The 19,491-nt window shown below is 58.0% G+C and overlaps 8 protein-coding genes across 9 annotated transcripts; 5 read left to right on the forward strand and 3 right to left on the reverse strand.

Annotated features, from left to right (window-relative positions):
• Window positions 1-829: 829 nt before the first annotated feature.
• Window positions 830-2,280, forward strand: JDV02_003296 (uncharacterized protein; the record flags this gene model as incomplete). Its single annotated transcript, XM_047984415.1, has 5 exons — window positions 830-866; window positions 938-951; window positions 1,002-1,026; window positions 1,107-1,518; window positions 1,593-2,280. The coding sequence occupies 5 exons, from the start codon at window positions 830-832 to the stop codon at window positions 2,278-2,280; spliced, it is 1,176 nt and encodes a 391-aa protein (XP_047840389.1).
• A 680-nt stretch (window positions 2,281-2,960) lies between these two features.
• Window positions 2,961-3,758, forward strand: JDV02_003297 (uncharacterized protein; the record flags this gene model as incomplete). Its single annotated transcript, XM_047984416.1, has 1 exon — window positions 2,961-3,758. One exon carries the CDS (start codon window positions 2,961-2,963, stop codon window positions 3,756-3,758), a length of 798 nt encoding a protein of 265 aa, XP_047840390.1.
• Window positions 3,759-5,258: 1,500 nt separating this feature from the next.
• On the forward strand, window positions 5,259-7,709 carry JDV02_003298 (Alkaline phosphatase; the record flags this gene model as incomplete). The annotated part of the gene is made up of 9 exons (XM_047984417.1): window positions 5,259-5,729; window positions 5,796-5,955; window positions 6,031-6,197; window positions 6,252-6,321; window positions 6,371-6,524; window positions 6,586-6,698; window positions 6,749-6,948; window positions 7,026-7,368; window positions 7,498-7,709. 9 exons carry the CDS (start codon window positions 5,259-5,261, stop codon window positions 7,707-7,709), a joined length of 1,890 nt encoding a protein of 629 aa, XP_047840391.1.
• Window positions 7,710-8,912: 1,203 nt separating this feature from the next.
• On the forward strand, window positions 8,913-11,424 carry JDV02_003299 (uncharacterized protein). Its single transcript, XM_047984418.1, has 2 exons — window positions 8,913-10,351; window positions 10,401-11,424. Exons 1-2 carry the CDS (start codon window positions 9,402-9,404, stop codon window positions 11,299-11,301), a joined length of 1,851 nt encoding a protein of 616 aa, XP_047840392.1. The 5' UTR covers window positions 8,913-9,401; the 3' UTR covers window positions 11,302-11,424.
• Window positions 11,343-12,514, reverse strand: JDV02_003300 (uncharacterized protein). The gene has a single exon (XM_047984419.1). The coding sequence runs from the start codon at window positions 12,315-12,317 to the stop codon at window positions 11,472-11,474; it is 846 nt and encodes a 281-aa protein (XP_047840393.1). The 5' UTR covers window positions 12,318-12,514; the 3' UTR covers window positions 11,343-11,471.
• A 1,088-nt stretch (window positions 12,515-13,602) lies between these two features.
• JDV02_003301 (uncharacterized protein) lies at window positions 13,603-13,914 on the reverse strand (the record flags this gene model as incomplete). The annotated part of the gene is made up of 2 exons (XM_047984420.1): window positions 13,603-13,735; window positions 13,799-13,914. 2 exons carry the CDS (start codon window positions 13,912-13,914, stop codon window positions 13,603-13,605), a joined length of 249 nt encoding a protein of 82 aa, XP_047840394.1.
• Window positions 13,915-15,693: 1,779 nt separating this feature from the next.
• On the forward strand, window positions 15,694-17,527 carry JDV02_003302 (uncharacterized protein). Its single transcript, XM_047984421.1, has 4 exons — window positions 15,694-15,984; window positions 16,068-16,269; window positions 16,318-16,533; window positions 16,588-17,527. Exons 1-4 carry the CDS (start codon window positions 15,698-15,700, stop codon window positions 17,104-17,106), a joined length of 1,224 nt encoding a protein of 407 aa, XP_047840395.1. The 5' UTR covers window positions 15,694-15,697; the 3' UTR covers window positions 17,107-17,527.
• Window positions 17,325-19,426, reverse strand: JDV02_003303 (uncharacterized protein). 2 transcript variants are annotated; one of them, XM_047984423.1, is made up of 5 exons: window positions 19,356-19,426; window positions 18,423-19,085; window positions 18,309-18,337; window positions 17,635-18,137; window positions 17,325-17,562 (listed from the first exon to the last, which is right to left on the reverse strand). In XM_047984423.1, exons 2-5 carry the CDS (start codon window positions 18,682-18,684, stop codon window positions 17,529-17,531), a joined length of 828 nt encoding a protein of 275 aa, XP_047840397.1. In that variant the 5' UTR covers window positions 18,685-19,085; window positions 19,356-19,426; the 3' UTR covers window positions 17,325-17,528. The 2 variants fall into 2 exon arrangements, with proteins under 2 accessions (XP_047840397.1, XP_047840396.1); XM_047984422.1 differs by lacking the exon at window positions 19,356-19,426 and having other exon boundaries at window positions 17,325-18,137; window positions 18,423-19,150.
• Between the last annotated feature and the right edge of the window lie 65 nt (window positions 19,427-19,491).

Consider the following 19,491-nt stretch of genomic DNA (forward strand, 5'->3'; position numbering starts at 1 on the left):
AAGACTTAAAGATGTCACCAAGACCAACACCGGGGCGTCTGGATGAGTCATGTGGCGCAGGGCATATAGTACCTATATAGTTGAGGGGATAGAAGAGAGTGAGCATCCGTATTGAGGTAGCACTCAAATTCTATAGATTCGAGCTGTCAAGACCTTTCATGGTTATATGCTTGATTGTTGCGATAGCGGATAAGGGTTGACAATGTAGATCTAGTAGGTTTATCTGGGTTAACTGGGATCTAGGTTAACAATATAGATTTAGTGGGTGTTTCTGAGTTAACTGGGATCTGGGTTAACAATGGAGATCTAGTGGGTATATCTGGGTTAACTGGAACCTGTGTTTATAATGGAGATCTGGTAGGTATTTCTAGGTTAACTGGGATCTAGTTTAATAATGGAGATCGAGTAGGTATTTCTAGGTTGACTGGGATTTAGGTTAATAATGGAGATCTAGTGGGTATTTCTGGGTTAACTAGGATCTAAGTTAATAGTCTACATTAAATACATGTAGTTACTTTTATGTCCGCCGCGCCCTGCCATCAGCCTCATTCTGCAAACGCCTCCATTACCCCACACGAGAGCTGGTGCGTGCGCGTGCTGCGCGGGATTTCAAGGCTAGAAACGGCATTCCCATACCAACGCCCTTGCTGAAACAAGGGCGTGGGCAGGTCACTGGCGTTCGTGGTAACTGCGACTCCGCAACATATAAGTTGCATTTAGGGCAGCAAATGTCAAAGGCTCCGAGACTGGACAGAGCATATCAATCAAATCACTTCAAATACTACTACGAGTCAAAATAGCCCCAGATTCCATTGCGATTGCAAACAATATGAAGGACGTCCAAGAGTTCAAGATTGACCACTGGAGTGAGTGCCAATGTCCTCTCATTGTCAGACCCTGTGCATCATTACCTCTTATAGCTGACACGCATATCAAGTCCGAACTTATGGAGTTCGTAACCCGTGTCACTCCTACCCGACGATGCTAACTGACATTAACAGGAACAAGCCCGCTATGAGCTTCACGGTGAGGCTATCCCCAGCGCGGCCCCAGCCCTCGTCCAGCGATTGTCCACATTACTTTCCACTCGCTGACCAGCCACACAGGCTCATACGCATCCGCGCTGTCCCTAAACGAGCTCAAGGCCCTGTCCAGCGACCCGTCTCTGGAGCTCTTCGACCCAGACCTGCAGCTCACGTACGGCTCGTTCGAGGGCTCCCAGCGGCTGCGCGAGCGCATCGCCGCGCTGCACTCCTCGCCAGAGTGCACGCTCAGCGCCGACGACGTGCTCATCACGCCCGGATCAATCATGGCCAACTTCCTCGTCCTCGACGCCGTCTCCGGGCCGGGCGACCACGTCATCTGCCAGTACCCGACGTTCGGACAGCTGTACATGCTGCCCAAGTTTAGCGGCGTGGACGTCAGCCTGTGGAAGATGGACGAGGACCAGGGGTGGATGCCGAGCCTGGAGGAGCTGGAGCGGTTGATCAGGCCCAACACCAAGGCCATTATCCTCAAGTCAGCCAAACACCCCTCGGCAGTCATGCTTTCTTTGGCTATGTCGGTGGCTAACATGGCTGTCAATTCTACAGCAACCCAAACAATCCGACCGGTGCTATTCTCGGCAAAGGGTTCCTGCAGAAAATCGCTGCCATTGCGCAAAAGTCCAACATCCTCGTCTTCTCCGACGAGGTGTACAGCCCGCTGTTCTTCACGCCCGACCCGCCCCCCTCATTCGCCACGCTGGGCTACGAGCGCAGCGTGGTGACGAGCTCGCTCTCCAAGTCCTTTGCCATCCCCGGCGTGCGCATCGGCTGGATCGTGACGCGCGACGCGGCCCTACTGCGGCGCATCAGCATGGCGCGCGACTTCACCACCATCTCCGTGTCGCAGCTCGACGACGCGGTCGCGGCGTTCGCGCTCGACGCCGACAAGGTGCTGCCCGCGCTGGTGGAGCGCAACCTCGCGCTGTGCAGAGAGAGCATCGCGCTGCTGGAGGGCCTCGTGGAGAGGAGCAAGGGGAGGGTGCGGTGGATGAAGCCCGATGGCGCGGGCACGGCGTTCATCAAGGTCTTGGACCGGGAGGGCAGGCCGGTTGACGACGTCGATTTCAGCAAGACGCTGGTGCGCAAGGAGAGCGTGTGTGTCATTGCTGGCGGGCACTGCTTCGGCGAGAGCAGTGCGGAAGACTTCAAGGGATACGTGAGGATCACGCTGGGGGAGCCAAAGCATCTCAAGGAGAGCCTGCCGCTGTTGGAGAGGTTCATTCAGAATTACTAGCACGTGGCTTTCGTCTGAAAATATACAACAGTCGCGAATCACTTCAAAAGGTGGCGCTGCCAACCGTTCAGACGGAAAAGAACGAGGATGGCACCAGGTTCGTTTGAACAGCAAGTGGACCATCTGCGTCTGCAGTGATTCACCGGCTCAATGTGAAGTGCATCACCAATTCGCAAGTGCAGGACAGCTTCAATCAGCTAGAGTATAAAAGGCCAGTCCGCCCCCCTCCCCTTGTACCGTGTTGCCATTACTCCATGTCCCAGTCGTCATATACCACAATTCACACAACTCATCTCAACTCTCACAACGCCAGCTTGACTCCGCGACAGCCAGCATCAACTCAACTCTTCCAATCACAAACAACACTCTCTGAACGGTTAGTACGCCTTACCTGGACACAACACATCCGGCTCGCCTTTGGTGGACGCCTTCGTAGACTGTCACCTGCTGCTGTTCATACGTCCTCCGCCTATACGGAGCCTCCACATGTATGGAAATGGGGGGATTCACGGCGACATTTACAGCCCGCCACCCCGTTGATGTTCTGTCTTGTCATCCAGACTCCTGGACTCTTCGGCATCGGAACCATGCTGGCCCTTCCGTCTTTACCACGCCACAGTACGACTACCGCAACCATTCGGCATGATACTTACAAAAATGTCGAATAGTTTACGGTACCCATGGCATCCTACAGACGGACGTCGGCGTGGGTGTCGGAGGAGTTGATCGAGGCGCTTGACAACTCCCCCGCCGCACGCAGGATACAAGTCGCCGAAATAATCACCAGCACGGAAGGCTTCCGCTTTCCGAAATCCGGCGTGATCCTTCAAGACGCAGCCGAAAATGCCGAGCTTGTCGCTGCCCTGGCCAAGGACGGACACCTGGTGTCCCGACAGACCGCAGAATCCAGGGCTGTAGAGTATGTAAAGGGGCTCCTCATGGCAGCCAACCGGATGTGGCCGCTGGTCAGCCACGCCGGCAAAAAACTCTTTCACAGGCAGCTGGCGCTGTGTTCGTTCAACGGGCGGGGATTGTACTTGCCCAGAGAGCTCATCGAGCTGTTGCTCCCCGCCCTCGTACACGCCAGGGAGCACTACCTCGTTCGACTCGGGGCGCAGCTCGATACCAAGCCGGAGCAGTACGCGGCGGTTGCACCCACCGACATGACGCAGGCGGCGGCACAGTATCTGCTGGTCCGCATGAGCGAGGTGCTGCAAACGCGGGGCATCGCCTTCAAGGGGGCCCCAATGTCGCTCGCGGCAAGAGAGGAGGTGAGACGGCGGGCGCAGCCGGTGGGACAGGCGGCGCAGAATAACAGACGCGGCACTATACTCTGCGCCAACGGGTTCGTCCAACGCATCATGCCGGTTACGCGGTCGGGGGGAGGACCGTCCGGAATGACCGCGACCGAATGGTTTGGGATGATTGACCACATGGGAGCGATGGACGGGGGGCTTGCGGGGCCGAGGCGCGGTTAAGTTGGCCGTCCGAGACGGCTATATTCGACTGGTGAAAGAAGCGGTAAATTGGATCGGATTTTGGGCCACGGCTGGTTCGGCGACTGGTTGGATGCTTGGATGGGCGTGGCTGGCATTGTCTGTTTATGTTTATGGCGTTTTGGCGGCGATGACGGGTCTCGTGTTAGTCGGACCAAGGATGCTGTGCGTGGCGTTGGGAGTCGGGCGACTAATACAATGATGGCAAAGGGACTCTCACAATTAAAAGCTCTGCCCCAATACAGCAACGAACGGGCCCGGAATACGTCAATGGCAATCGCGCTTGGAGAATATCGTCCCAATAGTGTAGCGTGCTTGTTTCATGACCCTGACTCCCGGAGCAAGCTTTCGTCACACAGCCAGAATGACTGTTGACGCGTGCTTGGCGAGGGGTAACTGCATCATTGTGGATCAATGCAATAACATTGGGACATAATCAAAACTTGATCCGAGGAAAGGGAAGCTCGTGTAGATTTCGGAGCGAGGTCGGCAATCTGGTAGACGCATGCCATGTCAGAAAGCAGCCCGACATTCGACAACGTGCCCTGATTCCATATGGAGCACGCAAAGAACGTAGTAGCATTATCCAGGCAGTCAAGCTTTTTGAGTATCGGGTAAGCTTGAATCCCGAGGCCCACGTGCGGGCCGGGGTCATACGTGAGTGTCGCGAGCTTTTTTCGTCTCCGGCATCATCACGACCCCGCCAATGTGACGACACTGATTATGAATGAGGGGAAAACAGAACCGTCGCATTGAACCACCCACGCGTCTGTGCGCGATAATCGAGCCGAACCTTCATTATGTCGCAAGAGATGCTTCCCGCGGGGTTGGGACGCAGGTTCCCCGACCGGACCGGGCCAAGCAGAACGAAGTCATCATCGAAGCCTCCATCGCGACCAATCCGGGGCGCCGCGGGCTGCACGTTTGCGCTTGTCCCTGCCGATCGCTGCCCGACCCGCAGACCCCCCGTGCACGCGATGCCCTCGACACATTGGCTGCGGATTCTCTTCTGGGACACCGAAGTCGTTCGGCCGGGTCGGCTAAGAGATCGCGTGCCTGGTCTTGCAGCGATGAGATGCGCGACGTCAAATCACGCCCGCCGCTATTATTGCACAGTAATGTCGGCACCCTGACTGGTACGACTTTGCGCCTTGAGGGGGCCTTGAGGGGCCGGGGTTGCGATGCGACGAAACGTGGACGCATCGACGTGCTGCCGTTGGATAGCGTCGTGTCGTCGTCGGCGGATAGCGAGGAGGAGAGGAGGAGAAGAGGACGAGGAGGCAGCCGGAGAACATGTTCCCCAGAGATGCAGCAATGGTCCCGGCCGAATGCAACCTTGAACGATGCTGCCGTATCCGCCGGCCCCTGGATCGCGCATATAATAACGCTCTCGGTCCGCCTGGACCAGGTCGACCTGATGGATGGCCTTCTGACCCGAGCTGCTTATTAGCTTGATCGACACATTGGAGAGACCGGACAAAGATGCGGTCCTTTGCCTTCCTTTCCGCGGCGGCCGGCCTACTGGCGGCGGCCACCACCGCCTCCGCCAGCTTCGACGGCAACATCAACTACGGCAGCCCGTCGCGCCGCCACGCCAGCCTCGGCATCGACGTCGCCAAGGTCGAGCGCCGCTCCTTGAAGCGCGGCAACGTCGCCCACACGGCCGATCAGCTGAGCTTCACCCACGGCGTTGCCTCTGGCGACCCCTGGCCCGAGAGCGTCATCCTCTGGACGCGCATCGCGCCCTCCAACGAGTCGGACCAGAGCGACGTCCCCGTCGCCGGCACCGCCCCCCTCTACGACCACGAGACGGAAAAGTATATCAAGGCGGACCCGAACCCCATCTGCGTCGAGTGGAAGGTCTTCAAGAGCAAGTGCGCCAACGACACTCACGTCAACGTCGTCGCCAAAGGCAAGGCGTACACCACCTCGGACATTGACTACACCGTCAAGGTAAACCCCACCCAAATCCAAGATCATGTACGTCAAAGGGGCTACGTGCTAATCGGGCTGCTGCAGGTCGAAGCCAAGGGCCTCAAACCCCTGACCAAGTACTGGTATCAGTTTGCCGTCTGCGGCTCCGACAACAAGTCTCCCATTGGCCGCACCAAGACGGCACCAGAGCACCACGACGACGTCTCCAAGTTGAGCTTTGCCGTCTTTTCATGCAGCAACTTCCGTAAGTCGACCCTGAAACAAGCAAGCAAAGTGCGGCGGCGGTGCTGTGAGCAGGGTGCATACTGACCGTCCACAGCCAACGGTTACTTCAACGCCTACGGCAACGCTGCTCGCAAGGACAAGCACGACTATGTCATCCACCTCGGCGACTACATCTACGAGACGGGCAAGGGTGGCGAGCGTGCGACCAAGCCCACCGGCACCATCTTCACCCTCGGCGACTATCGAACTCGCCATGGACTGGTAGGTGGCCATCGTCCTGATGCCGTGCCGTGCGTCCGTCGCTGACCAGCCCAGTACCGCTCCGACGCGGATCTGCAGCTCCTCTCCAAGAACTTCCCATGGATTCCCACCTGGGACGACCATGGTTCGTGGTACCCGCTCAACATAGATTTCGTTGAACTGACGTAAAGCAGAGTTTGCCAACAACGGCTACCGTGATGGCTTCAGCGGCCTCAACAACACCGAGGAGTCCTTCCTCAACGACGGCCCCAAGACTGGCCCCAAGGTCACTGTCGACAGCCGCAAGGTTAATGCTGTTCGCGCCTACTTTGAGTGGATGCCCATCCGGTACGTACCGCCCAAAGTTACGTCAAATGGTCTATAGAATCCGGTGATGCTAACTTTATAGACAAACCGATCTGGACGACGGCCTCCGCGTGTGGCGCTCGTTCCAGATGGGCAAGCTGCTGGATCTCATCATCCTCGACACTCGCAACTACGACCGCAGCATCACCTCCCTCGGTATGTCATCCTGAGTGCTGAACTTTGACCGCCACCGCTGACCGAGCCAGGCTGGAATGACCACTACATTGACCTCATTCACGACGACCCCAGCCGCACCCTCATGGGCTCCCGTCAGGAGAACTGGTTCTACCGCTCGCTGAGCGAGTCCCAGAACCGTGGCGCCAAGTGGCGCATTGTCGGAAACCAGATCGTCTTCTCTCGCATCCTCGAAAACGACAGCGGGTCGGTGAGCGGTGACAACTGGAGTGTAAGTCGGCCTGACGCGCCCTTCCTTCCCCCGCCCGGTGTCAAAGAGTGCTGCTGACTCAAGACGTTCACCATCAGGGCTACATCGCAAACCGCAACCGCACGCTGCAGCACCTGTACGACAACGGCATCACCAACAACATCTTCCTCGCGGGCGACAGCCACCAGAACTGGGTCTCGGACATTACGTGGCTGGGCAACAAGCCCTACAACAAGGACTCGGGCGAGGGTGCCGTGGGCGTCGAGTTCGCCGGCACGGCCGTCACGTCTAGCGGGCAGAAGGGTCCCATTGAGCCCGCTGCCGGTGACTACGCGCGCGGCATGATTGCGCGCAACGACGAGATGCAGTGGCAGGAGGGCTACTACCGCGGCTACTTTATCCTGACGGTTGCTCCCGACCAGGCGACGGCGCAGTTTTACGGTACGTTCCAATTGCAATGAGCCACCACCGTCCCCCTTTCTCGCTCTCCCGCGCCGGCCACCGCCCTGGCGCGGAGATGGATGGATGATAGGACGATAGACGATTGCTGACCGACTCTGCCCTACCCAGGCTCCCCCTCGGTTGCGACGCGCAACTCGTGGGACATTCCGCTGGCCAACTTCACCGTCAAGGCCGGGACGAACCACCTGGCGCGGCCCATTGCAGGCGGCAAGGTCGAATCGGGCGCCATCCGAGGCGGCGAGGTCAAGCACACGAATCTGACGCTCAACACCGACACCAAGGAGTGGAAGGTCATTGGGTTCGAAAAGATGTTTATCTAGGCATCCAAAACGGGCTAACCACGACAATCCCCCCAAAAAATGTCGACGAATCAAAAGAAGGAAACGAAATTAGTTTTTGTACATACATTACCTTCTAGCAAGGCCGTCAGTGGGAATATGGCTAGTTAGGTAGTTTATTTATTGCATGCTAGCCCTGCATGAGACGCAATGACGAGGGCTGTCTCAGCCCGCGACTAACATAGACTGTGGTGACGAAATCTGATCATGCGGTACTTGAGGGCTCGTTGACGCCTCGATGCAGATCTCGGCTCACGATATCCGAGTGGCGGTAGAAAGAGACTACTTGTGGTTTAGTGGGCTGGACGTTGCGCATTGCACCGGGTTCTCATTTATTACGCATCGGCGCCAGCAAAGGGTCCGTCTCGAGGCGTTGGCGTCGAATCTCATTCCTTCAAGCAAAAATAAGCAGTGAACGCAATTGCAATCTGGTGGCGATGCATGCCGGCACAGCGGGGACATTAGATGGCTATATTTCGGGCGTAGATAGCTGGCAAAGGGCCGCAGGTAACCGCCCCTGCTGCTCCGAGTACGAAGTAACTTACTTCGTATATGTATGTCCTGCATCTGCGCACGAGCACATGCGTGTGGGCGGCGTCAAGCCATGTCCAAGATCTCAGCACCTGGCCCGGGCTGCATCGCATGCATGGATCCATGTCGCAGTGCCAACTTGGCACAGCTTTCCCGACAAGGACCACCCCACCCGTCATCCCCGGTGGCCAAGCCCTTGGCGCCCATCTGACAAGCGCTCACTTTTCAGCAAACCCCCAAGAACCTGCAGCTGAAACTGCGCCACATCAGATCTCGACAGATGGTTACAGCGATTGCGCCGTTGATGCCATTCGAGACCTCAAGTTGGCGAACCAGTAATGGGTTCCTAAGGTACCTAGGTAGCGTTAGTTGGCGTCTCAGCCCGCTAAAAGACTGCCTAAGATGGACGGACGCTGCTGCCTCCACTGCCTGCCTGCCCGCCTGCCCGCCCAGTGACCGTTGGTCGTAGCGGGTCTGCTAACGCCGGGAGTCGCCCGAGTGTCGCCAGCGCCCGCTGCCATTGGCCTGTCAGGCCCCTGACTGCCCGTCCGGCTTCTCGGCACAGCGCTCTGACGTCACGCTCGGCTGCTCTTTCAGGGCTCTCCAGTTGCTGCGGTTTGCGTGGCATGCGGGAGGAAGGCGCGACGGAACGATCGTGACACCCAACAGGATTCCTATTGGATTTTAGCCAAAGAAAGCTCGGTCGCGACATGTGCATCTTAATACCCCTTCTTCCCTTTTCATCCCTTTCTTTCCTTCTCCTACTAGCGCGATTGCTCATCTCGGTCTCCTGCGATACCGCTCATCCAAGTGCTGCGATTTCGAGACATTATCATCACCCGCCGCCGCCCTGTTCGTTGAAGTAGGCAGCTTTTCAGTCAGTCACCACCCGATTACGACAGTTCAGCTCCCCCTCCCGCGACAGCCAGGCCGCTGCACCCGCTCAAAGCCAACTGCGACGCGAGCCCTTAGCAAAAGCGACCGGACTCATCTCATATCGTATGCCGGAGCGGCTGCATGTTACTGGAGCGCTGGAATCTCACCTGACGGACTAGATGACATAGCCGCTGTTGTCGCCGTTCCCGCAGCCGCCAATCCGCATCTGCGATTCGAAACGACCACAGTAGCTTCTCGCATTGCGCAATGACGGACAGCGGCGATATATCGCCGGGCACGGCCAACGGTGTCTCTCGTGAGGCATCGACGACACATGCGGCCCAGCAGCCGGCGACAAATGGCGCCCTCCCCTCTCAGGACGAGGTGCAGGCCCAGAAGAACGGTGGGGGTGGCTCCAACGGCACGAGCGCCCCCCAAACGAAACCCGAATCTCATGGATCAGGCCTCAAGAAGACCGTCAATCCCGTCAAGAAAGGCCCGCCAGGAGGCTTCGATACGACGCCCCTCCCCGACGCGCCGGCGGGCTATACTGTCCGGTTCTGCTTCCGCTCCGCCGCCAATCTACCCCCCGCCGACTTCAACACAGCATCCTCAGATCCCTTCTTAACGGCCACGCTCAAGGCCGCGAATCCCAAGCGCCACAAGGAAGACCCTGACCTCGTCCACCGAACGCCGACCCTGCGCCGGACGACTGAACCAGAGTGGAACGACGAGTGGATCGTCGCCAACGTGCCGCGCACTGGCTTCACCCTCAAGTGTCGCCTATACGACGAAGACTCACCCGATAGCGACGACCGTCTCGGGAATGTTACGATACGCGTGCCCCAGGTCTTTGAACAGTGGGAGGGCATGCCGCCGCCAGGAAAGGAATTCGACGCCAAGAAGCGCATGATCAGCAAGCGGGCGTTCCTTCTCAAAGGCCTTTCCAGCATAGTCCATTCGGGAACACACATAACCCCTCGGCTCACCGTCAGCATCGAGGTCCTTGGCCGATCGGATCCGCCACATGCACAAATGTACACGCTGGGGCCTACGACCTGGATCAAGCATTTCAGCCCCATGATTGGGCGCCTGACGGGTATCAAGGTCAATGCCACCGAAGAGGAAGACCAGAATGGAACGTCAAGCCAAGCCGCCTCGAGCGACGCTGACGGAAAGGGTAAGGGGAAGGGGAAGGGGAAAAGCCAGAAATACGAGTAAGTCTCTGGAAACAGCATTCTCCGTGCCCTTGCTGACGACCATCAGTTTTCAAGCCAACGAAATGCAGCTCCAGGGCCCAGTACCGCCGTCGCTTTACCACCGCTACGTCCAGTTTCGCCCCGTCATTGGCGCCATGTTTGCGTCTACGGGCCTGCGCGGCAAGATTCTCAACGCGGCACTGCACAAGCAGCACAATCGCATCTACAACTTCGACCGCTCGACCGAGTACGGGACGTTTGAGCCATGCACGGAAGAGGCGGCGCTACAGTTCCTCCGCATGGCCCATTTTGACGAGGGCGGCCGTGTCTTTACGTATGTGCTGACTCTCGACGGCCTGCTGCGCTTCACCGAGACGGGTAAAGAGTTTGGCATCGACCTGTTGAGTAAGCATACCATGCACTCCAACGTTGAGACGTACATTGCCTGCTCGGGCGAGTTCTTCATCCGCCGGCTGCAGCACGCACACACCACAGACGACCCAGAGCCGCACGAGAAGACGCACCCTACCGAAGAGATCTCTGGCGGCCCGCCCAAGGCAGATCCGCCACCGAACCCTTCGTACTACCAGCTCGTGATTGACAATGATTCGGGCACATATCGCCCTGACAAGTCGATTCTACCGGATCTTAAGGCCTTTCTGCACAGAAATTTTCCTGGGCTGGGTGTGGTGGCGATGCATTGGGAAGACGAGAAGCTGCAAAAGATGAAGGAGGCGCAGCGCAACGTCAAGACGAAGGAGGGCCGCATGATCAATGTGGTTATGAACAGCAGCATGAGCAGCCTCAGCTCGGTAGAGAGCGAGCTCGACGCGCGCGACTCGGGCTGGGAGCAAGGCAAGAAGAGCAAGAGGGAGGCGGCGCTGGAAGCCGTCGAGGATCCATCAAAGCTCAAGGATGTGTTTGGGCAGGTCTCCCACCTCAAACACGGTGAGAGCAGCAAGGTCTAAGCCGAGGATGTCTTCTTCCAGGGAAGGGAATGGTTCTGATAGTCCGATTTTGGGATGTTGATGTTGTGCAATGATTCCCCATGTAGTTTATCGCTTCTAATACCAGTCCCCGATATATGTGGTCTACATGCAATACTCACGGAACTTGCCCGTAGACGTAGTCTAGTATGTCACAGCCGAGGCTTGACGGCGACCCAGATGCTCTCCGCCACGGCGAGCTTCTCGCCTTTTCCGTTGGTGACCTCTGCCTTCAGAATGGTTTTCCGCCCCTGCATCGCCTCGATCCAAGACGTAACGCAGATGGCCTTTTCCGTCGTCGTCACCGGAGCGAGGAACTTGACGTTCAGGGAGGCAGTCACGCTGCTCGCAGAGAAGAGGTCACCTTCCTTGCCGAGTGCAGTGTTGAGCTCGTTGACGAAGCCGAGGCTCTCATCCAGGATCGTGGCGATGAGCCCCCCGTGCACGATGCCTCCGTACCCCGACGTGCCGCCGCCGAGGGCGAAGAGCGACGCGACCCGCAGGATGGGCCGCGAGGGGTCACGCAGCTGCGACGCGTCGTCTGGGCGGAAGAGGGAGAGCATGTGACGGATCGGCGGACCGCGCGCGCGCTCCGCCTCAAACCCGTCGTCGCCCGCCTCGTCGGAAGAAGACAAAGGAGAAGAGGTGGAGGAAGTGGGAGGAGAAGATCCGGCAGCAGTAGCGGTGGCGGCATAGGGATGCCCGTGCGAGAGCGTGCGCCCGACGTACTGGTCGTGCCGCGTGCTGACGGGGTTGACGCACTGCGAGATGAAGGCGATGGCCGCCTGGCCGTTGCCGGGGAGGGGACCACCGGCGGCGGAGCGGTCGTGGATGAGGGCGGCGCACCAGGGGATGGAGGAGAAGTGCTCGACGGCCGACTCGAAGAGGCGAGGCGGGGAGTTGGGCGGGAGGAGGTTGAGGGACGGGGAGGTGACGCGGTTGAGGGGGGAGAGGGCGGCGACGGCGGAGGAGGATGAGGAGGGAGGCTTTTCGGACATTCTGGTCTTTGTGGGGATTGGGGTTGATGCGTGGGCGGGGCGGGCGGCGCGCGTCGTCGTCGTCGTCGTCGTCGTCGTCGTCGTCGTCGTGATGTATGAGTGTCTTTGATGAGGTTGATAATGTGAGGCGGCAGGTGGGTTTGAAGTTATAGGTATTGGAGGACCGAGCTTGGTGGCAGTGAGCGTGAACGTGATAATGGGTCCGAGGGGCTCAGCTCACACGGGACTGGCTGGGATGGGCCGTGTGCGGCTGATGAGAGCCGAGGTCGACATCCATTGGTACCTTATTAATACTTTGGTCGGGCTGCTGAGCAATTAAGGTTGAGGTGTGTCTGGGGTAAACGGGTCCAGCATGTTGGCACCTCTGCACCCCTTATTCTAGCTGTCGCGGGAAGCGTTAGTGCTACATGCGTTAATAATAAGTGCCGTGACGGTGCACTTCGTGCAACTGCTGCTGCAGAGCGAGCAAGCACCCGGGCAGCGCAACCGTTGGTCTTGCGCATACTATGTGCGCCGATGGATTTCGAAGGCCCCTTTGGGGTGAGTTAAAGATCACACCCATAGCGAGAGAATGAAACTAAGGTAGCCAGCCGGAGCTCTGTATCCTATAGTCGACGTAGGTTCGCCGAATTCAGTCGCGGCTGCCGGGCAGCTACATACTTCGTACGAGCAACAGCGCACATGCACCAACGCACGTAGCAAGGCATGCACAAACATACAGGCAATAGTAGTTAGTACACAGCCCCTCTCGCAACCACCGCGCCGGGCGCAATAGCAGTGCGCAATGACACCCCGCGCAATTACCTACCGCTACAGGTAGCCATGCCGCCCCCCTATATCGGTGAGTTCGCCGCATCGTACAGCACGTACAGACGTCGTTCGTACCAGACAATCGCCACGATAAATTATGAAATGCAGTATTCGTGAAGTGTACGCGCAGCCGTGGAAAGACAATCATTTTGCACTACATGTTGAAATCAATGCGAGGCCATATGATCCATCGCCAACACAGCTCCCCTTCCAACACACCCCCAAGATAAAACCCCATGTGTTGACTGTCAATATCAGCATCGCTCGTGTTGTCAAAACCAGCCACCACGATATGTCACCGCGCATTCTCTCATGTAGATGTGTAATTTCGACACCCATCTCGTGGCCAGGAGGTCACACAATCGAGTGGACTGAATGAATGTGTCTTCGAGTATGAGGTCGCAATGTTGAACTGTGGCTTGACGTATCTTTGCGATGTATCATATCGGCCTGGTCGTGGGCCACGACGATGCGTTTAATGGTTGTTGGCGTTTCTGAAAAGCTTCTCCGTCACAGGGACATTCCCGGACGTGGTGTCGCAGAGGTATCGAACCAGCATGGGCGCTGCGTCGGCACCTGGCTTCATGTTGCCAGGCTTCTCCGATACACTACGGAATGCAGAACGTGTTAACATCGAAAGATACTATACATGGTAATGAAGTAAAACGTACTTCTCTGGGCCGGCATCCTGAGTTCCTGTAGTGGGATCCTCGTGATGCAAAGGGCATGACTCTGGGCCCTCGTGGCCGGTTTCAACAGCCAGGGACGAAGCCGAGTCAGCGGTCATACTGAGAGCAACACCAATATAACAACAAGGGCTCGAGGATGTATCCTGGAGTAGTATGGGAAAAGGCTCGGCCACTCTCGACGACTGATCAGGTAGGAGGCACTGTTGTCGAGGTCGGAAAACATCATGGCCGGTGGCCCGGTGTTCTTATACCTAGACATTGACTACATACAAACGCGCAGTGACTAGCGCGGCGGAGAGAGGGAAATGGGCTAGGAAACTCGACAGTGGAAGAGAAGGGTACCAATCGTAGCTCATGAACTTTCAGTCTCTGACCCGGACCCCCGTGAGGCTCTCGCGCCCCACCGATGCCGCCTCGGGCCGCAGGTGGAGGAGAACACGACAGGGAGGGAGACTCAGCCACTTGAGCAGCAAGAAAACGCGCAGACGCACGCGGGGAGTGGAACTCTTTGCTGCAGCTTCCCCGGCATCGAACTTCTTCTGACATGCATGTCGCCCTGTGGCACAACAGGAAGAACGTATGTATTAGTCCAGGGGGCGCGGTAGGAGCCGGGCGCCACACAGGGATCTGCACGGTGCGGCTGGAGAGCGCAACCTTGCCTAATCGGTGGAATCCGATCCTTGTCAAATCGAAAAGGCATCTGGGGCCGAACAAAGGTCGGCCAGCGCTCGCTGGGGACAGAGTAAATAAAAGGTATGTCTTGCCTTGGCGCGCCAGGACCGATTCAGCGCTAGTCTTTTCCATTGGCAGTTATTTGTAGCCATCGAGCTAGCCGTTCCGTCTTGGGGTCTAGCTGGCCAGGCGGCACACTGTTGCAGCTATGGCAAACAAGCGGTCGACTAAGGTTGGGGTTGGAACCAGCTGCCCTACCGCACTTTGGCAATGAGTATACGACCCGGAGTGCCATGTCATACCTGCTGGCTAATTTGTGCATAGGCCTTCAAGAAAGGCTGCCACACCAGCCAAGATGGCCATCTCATCATCACCACTTTTCGGCGGCATGCGGGACCACGTGCAGTTAGGCGTCGGGTCGTGAGATTGAAACAGGGATGCCCGTGGTCCACCGCCTTGACACCTGATGTGCGTGTGCGTAAGTTGTACCAAGTACCGAAATTCTCACCGGACCCCCGAGTGCTGGGTACTGGGTGGTGGGTGCCACATGATCGTCTGGACACTCGCTGTCAAACTTATCGCCGCCATGAAGTTGGTGGTTTCGATTTACAAGCAGCATACATCCTTGAGAAACCCTGGTCATGCACGCAAAACCCCTGTGTGAAGCGCCTTGGGGCACGTCAGTCATGACGAGTCGGTCACACCCGATGGCCGGCGTCCTCGAGTGCCAGCACCATCCGAGGGATAAACCTAACATGGCCAATATCTGACCACTTCTTTTGGCCAGCTTCCATCTCGAATGCGGCCAAGAGTTTGCTGCGAGCGCGGCCAGGGGGCAGCGTAAGCCCTTCACAGCCCATGCATGTATGCAACAGGATGTCACTGGCGACATCATGATTGGATCCCGTGGGCAGGCAGGCGGCTCTGGTGGCTCCTTCCCACTTCATGTTGGCAATCTGCCTGGGCCGGCACTGAACAAGGCCGAGCCCATTGACTGAACAGAGCAGCCCTTCAGCTCCATGCCCGCCGCACGTCACCGTTTGAATTCACATCTTTTTTTTCTCCAGTCTCGTTTCTTGTCACCATTCTTTTTCTCTCTCTTTCCTTCCTTCCTTTCCCCCGCCTTTTGTTTCCCACTACACCTCTCGTCGAGGCGGCCGCCCAACTTGTCGCCACACACAGCACGCCTCGGCGCAACCACCAAGGAGAATGCTCGAGCCGGTCCAGAAGGATGGGGCCGGGAGCCTCACCGGTCGCCAGATCAATATCCTCATCGCTATCGAGCGAACCGGTGCGGGCTTCTCCATGGTGGCCATCGTCCTCACGCTCGTCACTTTCGTCTCCTTCAAGAAGATGCGCACCATGCCAAACTTGTTCATCGTCTTCGCGTCCGTGGCCAACGCCGGCGCCAGCATCGCGTCCATGATAGGATACGACGGCCTGCTCCGAGGCGAGAGCTCTACCTTGTGCCAGGCACAAGCCTTCCTTATGCAGTGGCATGTCTGCCCCCTTCCCGTGCCTCTCTCTCTTTCTGAGCCTCTACTGGGTCTCCCTTGCTAACGTTACATGCTTTGCGCAGGTTCATGCAGTCGGATCCTTGGTGGTCCTTTGCCATGGCTGTCAACGTCTATCTCGTCTTCTTTCACAATGCGGACCCATCATCCTTCCGAAAGTATTTGTGGGTATATTGCCTGGTATGCTTCGGCGGCCCGATGGTGCCCGCCGTCACCCTTCTTGCCATTCGCGATGATGTTCGTGGGCCTATATTCGGTGATGCCGTGGTGAGTACATCTCTCAGCGTGGTGCGGCCGTCTGCTAACTCGCGTCAGCTGTGGTGTTGGATCGGCCCCAACTGGTCCCTCCTGCGACTCTATGCATACTACATTCCCATCTGGATGTGCATCCTTCTGTCGGCTGTCGCCTACTCTGCCGTTGGGTATCGTGTCTTTCATTATCGCAATAGGTTGATAAGCCTAGGCATCGAAGGGCATGAACAGCCGCGGAAACCCTCGCGGTCAGGGAGTGAGGGAGACTCGGCAGAAGAGGCGCGATGCTCCGCAGCCCTGCTCCATGATCCTACTGCTGACGGTTTTGTACAGAGCCTCACCCGCCGCGGAGACGCCGCCTATGGAGTCGTCGTCACCGAGGTTCATGTAACGACCGGAAACACGACCGCTGAGCAGGACCCGCCTCTGTACCCGCCAGCAACATATCATCCCGTCGGTATTACTGATTACACCTTTGATCCATCTTGGAGTGCGCTGCTGCCTCGAGACGCCCCCGGTTCCCGCGATGGCCAAGCACAGCACCACTTCGAAACGATTTGCACATCGGAGAACCGCCGACAACCGCGCTCTGCGGCTCTGAAAAGTCTCCGCAGCACCGTGGCGCGGGCCTCGATGAAGCTCAAGCGACTGGACCCGGTCAAGATGGCGTACCTGCGCACCAGTTTCATCTTCGCGTTTGCCGTGCTGATCACTTGGATCCCCAGCTCCATTAATCGGCTGTACAGCATCACGCACCATGGGCAAATCAGCTTTCCTCTCAGCGTCGCCAGCGGGTGCGTGCTGCCCCTGCAGGGTGTATGGAATGCCATCATCTACTTCACGACGAGCTAGGGCACCGTTCGTGACGAAGTGAGGGCTCTCAAGGCCAGAAGAGGCTGGCGTGGCCATGATGCATTTGGCTCGTCGACAAGGCTCGATAGCCGCGCGGATATTTCAGTAAACCACCGGGTTAGGTTTGATGGATGTCACGGTCAGGCGCTACGGACTGGAACGGACGGATGCGAGATGGGTGATTTGGCAGTCCCGCAGCAGGTGTTTCGACGAAACGACTCGATTAGATACGCGATCTGATTGTTTGAAACATACAGCACGAGAGAGATTTGAGTTGGGAGCTGGAAAATACCGGGAAGCGGCTAAGTCAGGGCAATCAATGCATCCATGCGTGGAATAGCGGCGCCATAGGACTATGATGGAATCAACCTGTCCGGGCTAGCGATTGGGCTGATCTGCCCAAGCGTCGCGGAAACATGATATCACAGTCGGTGTGTTGTTTGAGAATCTGCCCGACTACCCAAGAATGACGCGTCAGGCCACCTTTGAAGGCGTCGCGTGTTTGTCTTGATTGTGTGAGCTACCTACGACGAATGGATGGCCTCGCCCTCGCTGGTGTCGATGCCATCGCGTACCGCCTTGGTGACGGCAGCCTCGACCTCCTGGTCGCCATCGAGCAGGTCGAGCCACGAGTTCTTGACACCGTCGGCGGCGAGAAGGGCATCGGCCGTCTGGGCAACCGCCTCTCTGCTAACCTGGCCCTTGAGGTGGGCCGTCTTGCCGAACTCGATGCGGCCGGCGGGGTCGTTGGAGAGCGTGCCGGGGCGGAGGCACAGGCCGACCAAGCTGCCGCCGGAGCGGCGGGAGGCCTCGTAGAGGGCCTCGTCGGCGGCGATCTTGGCCTGGTAGTAGGTGGCGAGGACGCCGTGGTTGACCTCGGCGTTGTACTTGTCCCACTCGCCGGCGGGCCACCACGAGGCGCCGGCGCGGCGGGAGCCCGAGTAGGAGACGAGGAGGAAGCGCTTGACGAAGGAGGAGGAGGCGGCGGCGTTTACGAAGTGGATGGCGGCGTCACGGTCCACCTTGTAAGTCTGTTAGGGGGTACGGCATACATGTCAGCCGGGTTTTCCCTCGGACCAGCGAAAATTACCGGCTGGGTGGGAAAGCGTAGAAGAGTCAAGAGAGCGGAAGTTGGTGAGCGTATGAGTGCGTGCGTGCGGGTGTGAATGTGTATGAGCGAACCCAGGAGCGGGACAAATTACCATTTCAGCACCACCCTTGCCACCGGCACCTGCGCATTGTGGGCGTCAGCAATGGCTGCACTGGGCCCAGTTGATGATGGCTTTGTTACAGGAGGGGAGAATACTACTACTTACCGGCGCTCCAGGCGATGTAGTCGGGCTTCACCTCGTCGAGGATGGAGCGAGCGCGGGCCTCGCTGTCCACGTCGGCGATGCTGCGGACCAGGACGTTGAGCTTGCCGGGGAGGCCGGTTCCCAGCTGCTCGATAGTTGGTGCCTGGTCCTGGGTGCGGATGACGCTGGTGACGGTCCAGGAGCGCTTGAGGAGCAGCGGGGTGAGGAGCTGGGCAATCTTGCCGTGGCCGCCGAGGACGAGGACGTGGTGGGTGCCGGACATGATGGCGTCTAGTATCACTTTGCTTTTCGCCGGTGTTTCTTATGCTGTTGCTCGAGGGGCGGGTAGGCGAAAGGAACTCCGGAATCCTCGTTCGGTCAATGCGGCGAATTGCTTGTCGTGTGTGGTGTCGCGTCGCGTGGTGCCGTGTCGTGTGTGAATGAGGAGAAGTCTGTTGGGCCCGTGAGCACGTCGACCGAGAGGAAACATTGGACAGCATTGGATTCGGTGCCCAGGAGACTCCTCTCGCTCGACCTGCAGCATGACGACATGCTATGAACGGGGACGGCGGCCATACATTGTACAAGCACGGCATTGACGGGCAGGGCGTGGGGCGAGGTCCCCTTGCTTGGCCTGCTACTTGGTAACTACGAAGTACTAATGGCGTGCTGGCGTTTGTGTCTCTAGGACTAACGTTAGCAGTTTGAGTTTGAGTTTGACGTCGCATCCGGCATGCTAAGCTTCCACGTTTGGCACTGCGAGCTGGGATCGGCCCTTAGCCAGCAGGCAAAAAGCCACATCCTGGCCTTGACCCGGAACCATTACAGCTTTGGGAGGATTCGGGAGGATCGTTGGGAGTGGATGGCGATGAACGGCCTGGCGATCATTCCGCTGCGGGCGCCTGCGGGGGCAGTGGACTGGACTGGACCCTTGTTGTGCGGGCGGGTACCTACCTGTCGACAGTGGATGCAGCGGCAGCGGCGAGAGCTACCCGTGGCCAAGCGTGCGCAGTTGCCAATGGAAGCTTCGTCGGCATAGGCGATGGGGGAGCTCCTTCCGTATGGAAACTGCCCCGCCATGGCATGCCCG

This window comes from Purpureocillium takamizusanense, chromosome 2 (genome assembly GCF_022605165.1).
Source record: "Purpureocillium takamizusanense chromosome 2, complete sequence".
NCBI lineage: Eukaryota > Fungi > Ascomycota > Sordariomycetes > Hypocreales > Ophiocordycipitaceae > Purpureocillium > Purpureocillium takamizusanense.

Coding starts and splice junctions, on each gene's coding strand:
- JDV02_003299 (XM_047984418.1), top strand. CDS start 9,402: ATGACGGACAGCGGCGATATATCGCCGGGCACGGCCAACGGTGTCTCT. Junction 10,352..10,400: donor GGGAAAAGCCAGAAATACGA/GTAAGTCTCTGG, acceptor GACGACCATCAG/TTTTCAAGCCAACGAAATGC.
- JDV02_003300 (XM_047984419.1), bottom strand. CDS start 12,317: ATGTCCGAAAAGCCTCCCTCCTCATCCTCCTCCGCCGTCGCCGCCCTC.
- JDV02_003302 (XM_047984421.1), top strand. CDS start 15,698: ATGCTCGAGCCGGTCCAGAAGGATGGGGCCGGGAGCCTCACCGGTCGC. Junction 15,985..16,067: donor CAAGCCTTCCTTATGCAGTG/GCATGTCTGCCC, acceptor TGCTTTGCGCAG/GTTCATGCAGTCGGATCCTT. Junction 16,534..16,587: donor AGGGAGACTCGGCAGAAGAG/GCGCGATGCTCC, acceptor GGTTTTGTACAG/AGCCTCACCCGCCGCGGAGA.
- JDV02_003303 (XM_047984423.1), bottom strand. CDS start 18,684: ATGTCCGGCACCCACCACGTCCTCGTCCTCGGCGGCCACGGCAAGATT. Junction 18,338..18,422: donor CTACATCGCCTGGAGCGCCG/GTAAGTAGTAGT, acceptor CACAATGCGCAG/GTGCCGGTGGCAAGGGTGGT. Junction 18,138..18,308: donor GCAAGGGTGGTGCTGAAATG/GTAATTTGTCCC, acceptor ACCCCCTAACAG/ACTTACAAGGTGGACCGTGA.